We start from the raw sequence: 10334 nt of genomic DNA, 5'->3' as shown, positions 1-10334 counted from the left end.
TGTGTTGTGCGAACCTCCTTGTGCAAAGCTAGAAGAACCAGAGTGGCAGGTGCAAAAATGCTACACAACCGTCTTATTTGAGGTGACTCCTGCCTGATCGCTCTCCAGAGGTTGCTGCCCACTTTGCTGATAAGGGCTGAAATTTCCCTCCCGGTTCTGCTTCCGGCTTGGCCAGGGGAAAACCAGGAGCACTCCCTGCTTTAATGCTCTTGGAACTGGGGGGGGGGGGGCAGGAATAATACCCTGCCATTCTTTGTCCCTGGAAGTGGGACCGACCAGACACCGTAGACCCCTCCCCTGGCAAGCAAACACCTCTGCCTCAATCTCCAACGGGAGGCCAGCTTTGGCTGCGGGTCTCCTGGCTGGAGCCCTTGACCTCACCGGCCTTTTGCATCTCCCATCTAGTTCTGACTGGTTGGTTGGTTGATTTCATTTAAAAGATGTGTATAATTTTGGTAGTTGTCAGTTGGGTGCAGGAGCCTGGAGGCCCTGAAAACTGGCTGGCTCCTTTGTCCATTTTGGCAGGGGCTACCTAGGCTATTCCACACACACACACCCCAACCACATCTTTGTTCTGGGTCTTGCCCTGGCCTGCCAGAGCTCTGATGGCTTTCAAGGGGATGTTTTTCTTTGCTTGGAGCTTCAACTGAATTGTCCAGAAAGTCAGTCTTGGTCATTTCACCCCATTCTTTATTTCTCAGAAAGAAGTGCACGGCGCTGCAGACAGACGCTGCTGCAGGGTGGCCTTTCCATCTCTCCCAACAACAGGAATGTGAAACACGTGCTGGTTCTGTGCTCAGGGGCCCAGGGGAAGGGCCACCATCAGGCCCCCCTTTTTTGTTAGTGGGCACAGCAAGTGGGCTGGGGTGGGCGAAGAGCAGTGCCCTGGAATGAAGCCCCGAGAGCTGCACTCGGTCCGGGAAAGAAGCCTCTGGGAGGGGGCAGTCCAAGGCCGGAGGGCTGGAAGGATGGGGCACCCCACAGCTACCTGTGGGTGCCAGGGACGGATTGATTATCTGCCATCTTGTCGGTGCCAACTCTTAGCCACCACACAGATAGATTTTCTCCAGGAGGATCGCTCCCCACCCTGGTCTTTCAGGTCTCCCAGTGGTGCCCCCATCACCCCTGTAATGGAGTCCCTCCCCCGGCTGCTGCCCGTCCTCTTCTCCTCTTTCCCTCCACCTTTCCCAGCGTTACGGACTTTTCCAGGGAGCTGCATCCAGGGGTCTTCGCATCACGTGTCCAAAGCCAGAGAAGAGGCCGCCTCCATTCTGCACGGCGAATCCCAGGGCCCCCTGCCAGGCTGGGCTTAGGCGCCCCTTGTCAGAAGAACAGGGAGGGCCTGCTCGTGTCGGCGTCGAAGGCCTGAATCTGGGCCTTGAGGTAGGAGAGCTTCTTCCGGAGATACTGGCAGCGCTCCTGCTTCTCCAGGAATGCTGGATCCTGGGGGGGGGGGGGCAGAGGAAGAAAGATGGTTCTTGAGGTTGCTGCTGGGGTCAGACGCAGAAGTGTTTTCGGGCCAAGCCTCGCATGGCAGGGGCTGCCCTGAAGGCAAGGGAAACCCCTAGGAAAGAGAGTCTGGCCCCCTCCCCCCAGGTGACAGCTCTGGCAACCTGCAGGCTGTTCCTCTTCTCCCTTTGGGGTGATCTTGTGAGCCTCTCTCTCCTCCCCGCCCCCCCCCGGCTTTTAATATTAGGCCAGTGGCCACAGCTCCCCCCACCCCATTTTAGAGGCTTGCATGGGAAGGCTGGCTGGCTGGCTGGCTGGCTGGCTGGCTGGCTGGCTGGCTGGCTGGCTGGCTGGCTGGCTGGCTCATTCATTCATTCATTCATTCATTCATTCATTCATTCATTCATTCATTCATTCATTCATTCATTCACAGGACTTATATGTCTGCCTGTCTCAGATAATGATTCTGGGCAGCTCATAACAACCCATGAAAAGCAAAGATGAAAACCGAAATGCCCTTCTCCCCAGGAGCCAGGCCAAACAGCCTCCTCGACCCCCTTGCTTTTTCAAGCATTCGGCATCTGAATCCCCCCACCCCTAACCAGGCCAAACTGCATTTGGCACCGCAAATATGGACAGCCTCCCTGAAGCTGCACCGTGGGGGCGGAGGAGCAAGAGGGTGGCAGTTCCGTCCCTGCGGGCAGCGCACCAGACCGGCTCAGATGGGGAGGCAGCTCCCTCCCGCCAAGGAAAACGAAAAAACAAGGGAACACCAGCCCTCGGGCAGCTGGGAGACCGTCTTCACCTTTTTCTTGCTTCTGTATTCCCTCCACACAGCAGAGACGCGGCTTTGCTCCTGCAGAAGGAGAGATGTTTAATTCCTCGGAGAGAAGCCCCGGCCCTTCCCCACAGCGGCGGGTTCGGGGGGGAAGCCACCCTGGGCAGCATCGCCAGGAAAGCCACAGGCTCTTTGGTTCAGTGGTGCAACGAAGCCCAGGTGGGCAGCCCCGAAGCAGAGCTGCCCAAGGGGGGGGCACGAAGGCCTCAGACCCCCTGCTCCCTGCCCTTGGGAGGAGTGACTGAGTGGGCGCCCCATGCACAGCTCTGCCCTCGAACCCTTTCCCACACCCGCTGCCCAAGGCGGACAGTTCCCTCTTCCTGAGGGCACGGCTGGCCCTCTCCCCAGGTGCGGCTCTCGGGCTGCAGGCGGGTGCCCCTGTGTGCCCCAGCACTTCTGGTGAGCAAAGCGCTCCCTGCCCTGACGTTGCTCCTCTCAAAACAGTCGTGCCTTGCGTGCCTGAAAGTGTTCCTGCTTTGAGAATGTGCACAGTGCAGGCTGGGCACAAAGCAAAGGGGGCTGTGGGGGCACGGAGGCGCCTTCAAGGGGAAAGGCAGCTTTGCAACACCACTCCAGCCAAGTGGGGCCGCCTGTGAAGAAAAGTCTGGATTTCCCTGCCAGAAACGGTGACTGTCTGTGTGGGGCGCAACAGCGAATCACAGTGGCACGTCCCTGTTGGCGAATTGCTCGGCCCTCGCCCCACAGAGGACCCCACCTCCCACAGGTTTCCCCCTTGTGGCATCGCCTCCAGATTTTGGCAAGGCTGCCTGTACAGCAAGGAATCCTTTGCTTTCTGAATGCAATCCATATATTTTATTTTATTTGGGCTCTTGACCCGCCCGGTTCGGGAGGGTGCCTCAAGCATGCCATTCAAAGCCCAGCACAGCCTGTTGACCCGCCAAGGCGGCACCCCCTGCGCCAGTTCTTCCTGGGCCCGAAAACTGCAGCCAGTTCGCTCGGGATGCCGGCTGAACGTGAGGATGTGCAACGGGGCAACCAAGGAAGTTTGCTGGCTTTCGTGGGCGAGTGGCTGCGGGGTGCAGTGCGCTGAGTTGTGTGTGTAGCTCACCCTGTAAGAAGCTGGTCCTGATCTGTATTTGGAAACACTCTTTCGAAAATATATTATTTGCTTTAGTATTTATGATTTATTGAGCCTCTCCTATTTCTAACCTAAATCAAGTTGCGATGTTCTTAACTCGCGGGACCAAGGCTGCTGTTTCAGGCCTCCTGAACATGGCTCCGTGAGATCCCCCTCGAGCACATTTGGACATTTCCATCCTTGCCTTTTACGGGAGACACTTATTTGCCCCAAGGCCCAAACACCAGGACATTGCTCCTCGTATCATACAACTGTTTAGATTGGAGCCACATTGTCCTACTGATACGTGCAAAGAAAGACCTCCTTATTCTGTGGGTGAGCCGGCAATTGGGACATCAGGGCATCCAACTCTTGAAACTTCTGCCGCGTGGCACGGATTTCGCGGAACAGCTCCCTGTATTCCAAATACTGATCGTTGAAGACAGCCTTGTACTTCTCCCGCTCGTCCAGACTCCTGATGGCCGGGTACCTTCTGCCGGGAGGAGAGAAAGGGAAAGCTGCGTCCACAGAGCGCCTGCTTCGCGGAGACGTGAACTAATTCCATTTCTGCAGCGAACCCTGCCTGAATCTCACAGAGCTCCACAGCTGGGGGGTCTGAAGTCACCCGGGCTGCGCCCAAAGGGCTTGCCACTGCAATGTCCTGAGGGACTGCCCGGTGGGCGGCTGGCTGCACGCAGATGAAGCTGAAGGGGGGCAGGTGCGCTGTGGGTCCAGCTTAGCAGAAATGGGGAGCTGTGGAAAAGGTTGGAAACTTGGCTGGCATCTGTGCTGGAGGTGGGCACCCTTGCCCGCGCAGGGCGCCCCTGAGGGCAGGCCTCCCTTGCTGCTCAGCTCCAGGGGACATCCTGCCCTTCTGAACAGGTGTAAGAACACGGCTCTGCCGAATGGCCTGGGGGCCTGACGGGGGCTCGCACGCTGGAGCTGGCTCGTGGGGTGATTGATACTGCTTCCCCATCTTCTGGATTTGTATTTTGCTTTGATAGATTTGTTATTTGTGTTTTAATCGGGGGGGGGTTATTTATATTTGTTATTGTTTTTATTGTCTTGGTTTTTAATTCTAAGCCGCCCAGAGTCACCCTCTGGGGCAGATGGGTGGCAAATACATTTAATAATACATAAATAAAAATAAATTAAGCCCTGGGGGCTTCTGGCAAATCTGGGGTGTCTGCAGAAAGGGGAGGGGTGAAAAGAATCAAGATGGCAGCTCCTGTCACGTGGCTGCGCTGGTGCCGTGGCTTTTCGACACCCTCCCGTGGACACCTTAGGGTGCAGCACCCAGAGGCGTTGTTTGCAGATGGCTCGTGATTTTGGCACACTGTGTTTGATCCTGGTGTTGCACCAGTCCTCCTTAATCAGCTCAAATCACACCAGAGTTTAAAATGTTTCTCCTCTGCTTCGGGTTTTGTTTTTAACAGTGAAAAGCTGCTAAAATAAGTATAGTTAAGGGCTCTGGTACTTACACAATGTAATCGGGGACGATAAGCGGTTTGGGGTTGTGCCCCGTCGGGATGGCGTTGTTCAGCCCCTCCGCGCCTCCTGGCTCCGAGAACGCGACGCGCCTGGTGACTCGGCCAGCCGGGCGCCCTTCGCCCCGAGGGGCCGTGTGCTGGGAGGCACCCCCCGGGAGAAGAGGCTTTGGCTGCGGGAGGCAAGGAGACGAGGAAGGCAGAGACCTTGCCCAGGGGCCCGACCGGGGGAGGAGAGCCCTGCAGCTTTGTCGTCCCCGGCCCTTTCCGCCACAGGCGGAATTTGCGGCTGCAGCCAGACGAGGCAGCGCTCAGGGCACCTGTGGGTTCATGGGGAAAGGGGGAAAGTCCCCAGGTCCTGGCGACTGGCAACCTGCCCCCCCAACTGCCCTGAGCCCCAGCTCCAGCACCCTGGGCATTTTTTTTCATTTTCCCCTCAATTTCTGTAACCGTGGGGGAGGGGGATAGGGCTTCTGCCCACCTAGGTCTCTTCCACCAATTTCCCCTCCTGAAGATGCCCGGGATGGAGGCCAGGAGCCCCTGCAAATGAGGCAGAGGCTCTCCCGTCAGGTGGCGATTCTCCCCACTGTTATCCTCCCCCTGCCCCGTCCGCGCCCTCCGGCAGCCCCCTCACTGATCCCCACCCGTTTCCCGGAAGGCTCTTACCGGGGCCAGCATCCTCCGGGCAGCTTCGTGCCTCCACATCTTGAGACAGACGAGGGAGCCCGTCAGATACAGCAACATGGTGAGGAACAGGAAGGTAATGGCGGCCACTTGCCCCCCTTCGACCCGGCACAGGGCCGTGATGAGCGGGTTGTAGGCAAAGACAGAGTAACACAGGCCGCCCCGGTTGACGTCGTTGACGTAGGCAATGGCAGCCGCCAGGTAGAGCAGGAACATGAACAGGTTGAGGGCAAACTCTGTCAAGGGCCACCAGTGGGCATTGAGGAGGATAGTCTGGTAGTACATGGTCACTCCAAGGCCCAGCAGGATCACAGTCACTAGCCACACCAGGCTAGCCACCACCAGGACAAACGGGGTCATTGGGCCATAGTAGCCATAGTCCATCCCAGTGAGACTGTTGTAGGGAAGGAAACCGTTGCCGTAAAGTTCAGACCACTGATAGTCCTTCTGGATATAAGCCGCAGTACAAGCAAAGACCATCCCACCCAGAATGAGCTCCAGACCCCCCAGCAGCCTTAGGAGGCCGGGCCAGGACTTCAGGTAGGCATATTTATGGTCATAAGCCTCCAGCTTCTCCTTATAACTTGGCAGAGCTGTCGAGGTCCCACCGTGGCTTGTGGCAGTCACAGTCCTTCCAGACTTGGAGGAGGTGGTGGCATCTGAGGGAGGTTTCTTCCAATCTTCCTCATCCTTCCTGTCACTACTGCTGGAGCCATCCTCCCCATCAAAGTGGGTTCTCTGAGGACCCTCCAAAACGGGAGTTACTGGTGGGGAGTTCCGGAAACCTGGGGAGTAGGTCAAGGGAGAAGGATCTCCCCCAGGCCGTCTCCACCACCTCCTGAAACACCTCTTCCAGGATGGAGGAAAGAAGCCCCGGACAGGCTTCAGGGACATCGCCTCTGGGTCCTGAGCTCCATCAGGGAAGGTTGACAGGGCTGCCGGGTGGAGATGGCCGTGTGGGGAGGACTGGAAAGCCGCTGGAGAGCTGGACCAAGAGCCGCTTCCATAACTGTCCGTCCTTGGTTCCCCTGGATGGAGACCGCTGGAGGGAAGCCACAGGTCTCCCTCCAGGCCCACCAGAGGCTGTCTCTTTGCTCCGGCTGAAAGAGGCTTCTCGGAGGCCATTGCTCCAAGGCACCACCAGGGAGTCCCCCGTTGCCCCTCGCAGCTTGGCTGAGTCTTGTCTTCAGGGCCGAGCAGCTGATTTGGAAAGAGGAGAGAGAGAGAAATGCTGATCCTAGCGAGGAGATCCTTTCTTAAGACTGATCAGAAGCAGCAGCCAGCCTTTTTGGTGGTAGCGCCCTTTAAGAAAAACCTAAAAACTTTACTTCTGCGCTGTCGCCTCCCCCCGTAGAGGCTGCCTTTAACTTCCCATCTTGACGAGCTGTGCTGTGTTTTTATATGTGGCTCGTGCAGTGCGGATTTAATTATGCTCAATTACATGACTGTCAGGCTTTATTTTTAACTTGTTATTTATATTGTAGGAACCCCTAAAGGGCAGCTTACTAGAAACGTATCGGTGAAATCAGGAAATTAAAAGCTGCCGTGCAAAAAGGCACTCCCCTTTTGTGGTGGTCCGAAGAAACGGACCCTGGTGGTTTGGGCTGTTTCCCCCCCGGCCGGTTCAGCTCTGATTTGTTTTGATTGGATGGACTTTTTACTGGAGAAACAGGCATCTGAGCTGTGCAGGGCGCTCAGTTCAGTTTCTCAGTGAAGCCTTTCTGGGCATATATAACACACTGGAGCAGTGTTTCTCAACCTTAGCAACTTTCAGATAGGTGGACTTCAGCTCCCAGAATTCCCCAGCCAGCCAGAATTCTGGGAGCTGAAGTCCACCTATCTGAAAGTTGCTAAGGTTGAGAAACACTGCCCTGGAGTATCAGCTAACCCAACGGGGCAGGTTCACAGAACATGCTAAGCCCCAAAAACTAACCAGGGTTAACTCTAGCTGTGGTGAGTAAAGAGGATGGCTTTGAAGGACAGAGGGAAGATCTGCTCCCAAGGCAGCAAACAGATAAACAGGGCTTGAGTCCTGGCCAAGAAACTGGTTTACCAAGACGGCCTCAGCCCACCCCTCCATTCACATGAAGAGAAAAGAGGGAGGAAGGGAAGCACATCTGGAATTGCAAGTTTCTGTTATTCCAGCTGTCCTAATAAAAATAGCTTCAGACCCACCCGGTGTCTGTCTCTTAGTCTGGCCTACCTGGTAGGCTGGCATCAGCCGAGGTTTGCATGACTGCTGCCCTGACCCGGTCGGCCCCAGCAAGGCCAACTGTCTGTTGGAAAGGGGAGACCCTGCCCTCCAGGAAGGACACTCCTGCCCACCTGCTTCCTTGGTGTGGAAGAACAGGAGCGAAGGCATGAGAGGAGCGGGCGCTGACACCCTTTGCCAGCCTAGGGGGCCTTTCCCCAGGAAGAGGCCTTCCGGCGGCCTCTCCCTCCCTGCCACTGGGGACTGAGGCCAGCCAGCCAGCCAGCCCTGGGCCTCCAAGCCCCCTTCCTTGAGGTGACCACGGAACCCCTTCCTCTCCTCCCAGGCTCAGCCCGTCCAAAGGCAGAGAGATCGGAAGGGCAGCTGGGCAGTGCCCGTCGCACCAGTTGCTAAGGGGGGGGAAGCGCCCAGCCAGCCCAGATGGACTCTCGTGCAGCCTCACCGTGAGGCAATGGCGGACTCTGCTGAGTCTCGGGACCAGGAGAGCTGACTGCATTTTCCTTCCTACTGTTGGCTCGTTTGCTTAGGAAAAGCTGATAAAGCGCACTGGAAGAGTTTAAGGTAGTCGGAGCGTTGAAAAATAGGACGCATTCAGGGGCTCCCAGCCTCGGCCTCCCTAGAGGACCACCCCTCTTGGGAAGAATCCCACCACCGGCTTTGCCGACCTGCTCTGTGGCATCTCCCTCCCACCTTTGTTCCCCCTGCCAGGCGCCCTCCCAGTGCAACAACTCCAACCCGGAGCCCTCCAGCTGTTGGGTTACTCTGCCTTTCATCCCCCACACAGCTGGAGGGCCCAATTCTTGGAGCTCCCCACCCTTCAAGCTTGCAGATGTGGCCCCTACCTTCTGCCTGCTTGCGGTGCCCGCTCCAGAGGAGAAGGAGGCGGTGGGACCAACCTCAGGCCGAGCCCGCTTCAAAGGCCCAGCAAGGAAGCGCGCAATTTCCTCCTCCCCTTCGCCCAGCAAGGGACGGGCGCCAGGAGATGCAGCAGCGATCCCGGCCAGGCTCTGCTGCTCTGGCGCAGGAAAAGATGTGGCTGCAAGGCGGGCATGTTATCGGCCTCCGTGGAGGTTAAACATTAACGGCAGCCCGGCCAGGAGGCTCTCCTGGAGAAAAGTGCCAAGCCGTGAAAGGTGCCAGGCTGAGGAAGAGCAGTGCGGGAGCCCTTGGGCTGTGTTCCCCCAAAGGAGGGCTTCCCACACTCTGAATTTCAGGACCAAGACGCCCCTGTGGTGCCGCCCAAGTGCCTCGACTGAAACTGCCACCTGCCAGGGCACCATAGGTCTTATGGTCCATGTTCTGGGAGGCAGTGAGGAGGAGGAGGGGTGGGTGTCCCCTCCAGCAAGGCCACATCTGGCTGCTCCCCTCATCTGGCACGGGGAGGATGGGGTCTGTGTGGGGGGGGTGAGGCGCCTTCAGATGATCTCGCAGAAAGTCGTCTCCCAGCCCCACCGCTCGTTTTCTAGGGGGTGGACTGGTCAAGGCGCCAGGAGAGCCCCAGGGAGGCCTGGGTTCAAGACTCAGCACTGGAAAAAACACCATGGGTGATTTGGGGCCAATCCCTCTGTGGGGGTCTGTCTTTCCCTGCTCAGCCCAGTTCATTTGCTCTCCCCAGGTTTGCATCTTCCCACCTCGACCACTGAGAATCAGGGCAAGGCAAAGACAAGGCCTTCGCTTTGGGGGGGCAGTGAAATGAAGGGAGATCTGCATATAAGCTGCCTTGAGCTCCTGAAGGAGAGGCAGGAGAGAAATCAGGAAGCCTGATAAAAACTGCGCCGTCCCCTTCTCGCTTGTAACGCTGAACCGCGCCCCAAACAGGAGTCGGTGCTGTCCTGCGAAGGCCGCAGCAGCTCCCGGGGGCTCCCTTTGCGGATCCCTCCAGCGGGAGAAATGCCCCCACCCTGCGAGCATCCTTAGAGGACCTGCCCCAAAGCGCTTCTGGGGCCCTTCCCTCTGGCAGCGCACCCTCCCTGCGGGACCGACTGGGTGCTTTGGAGGGAGAAGGGAGGGGGCGCCGGGCCCACTGCTGGGGGGCTCACCTTGGGGAAAGGCTCTGCCAAGCAAGGCGGTAAATGCACAGTGCCAGTGTGCGCGACTGGCTTCCCCAGGCATGGCAATCATGCACTCACAGGCACATCATGCGTTGAATGGGCCCCCCCCGCTGCCAAGTGAGGCCTGGAGAAGACCCCCCTGCCCCGCAGCCCTTCACGGTTCGTGACCCGAGTCACCGCCAGTTTGGCACTTGCAACTCCGAGGGGTGCGTGATTGTGCAAAGAGGCTCTGTCACGTGTAACTCGTGTTGTAGAGATGCAGGCTTTGATGAGCCTTTGATGCTGCCGCTGATGATAAAAATTAAGATCATCCCGCAGAGATCAGGCTCCCCCCCCCGACCCCCGAGAGAGCTTTCTGGAGATCCTTCCAGGGATTTTCACCCCTTTGACTTTTGATTTCTTTACTGTCACCATGTAAGTGGTTGCAAACTTCTATTCTTTTACGTTCTCTTCATGTTGTGTTTTAATCTTACTCTGGGCGCTTTACTGTTTTTGCTCTTATGCAGCATCTTGTGTGCAGCATCTGTGAGAGCGC

The 10334-nt window shown here is 57.4% G+C and overlaps 1 protein-coding gene across 3 annotated transcripts; it reads right to left on the bottom strand.

The window, feature by feature from the left end:
- Nucleotides 1–663: 663 nt before the first annotated feature.
- On the bottom strand, nt 664–9861 carry OCEL1 (occludin/ELL domain containing 1). 3 transcript variants are annotated; one of them, XM_088147362.1, is made up of 6 exons: nt 8591–9856; nt 5519–6736; nt 4847–5025; nt 3687–3858; nt 2255–2305; nt 664–1443 (listed from the first exon to the last, which is right to left on the bottom strand). In XM_088147362.1, exons 2-6 carry the CDS (start codon nt 6659–6661, stop codon nt 1324–1326), a joined length of 1665 nt encoding a protein of 554 aa, XP_088003488.1. In that variant the 5' UTR covers nt 6662–6736; nt 8591–9856; the 3' UTR covers nt 664–1323. The 3 variants fall into 3 exon arrangements, with proteins under 3 accessions (XP_088003488.1, XP_088003489.1, XP_088003490.1); XM_088147363.1 differs by having other exon boundaries at nt 8645–9856; XM_088147364.1 differs by having other exon boundaries at nt 1385–1443; nt 3677–3858; nt 8591–9861.
- Between the last annotated feature and the right edge of the window lie 473 nt (nt 9862–10334).

Source organism: Python bivittatus, unplaced genomic scaffold (assembly GCF_059951505.1).
Source record: "Python bivittatus isolate LINGU-HERP-01145 unplaced genomic scaffold, Pbiv_v1 ctg000500_np1212, whole genome shotgun sequence".
Lineage (NCBI taxonomy): Eukaryota > Metazoa > Chordata > Lepidosauria > Squamata > Pythonidae > Python > Python bivittatus.
This window is presented reverse-complemented; position numbering and strand designations above follow the sequence as displayed.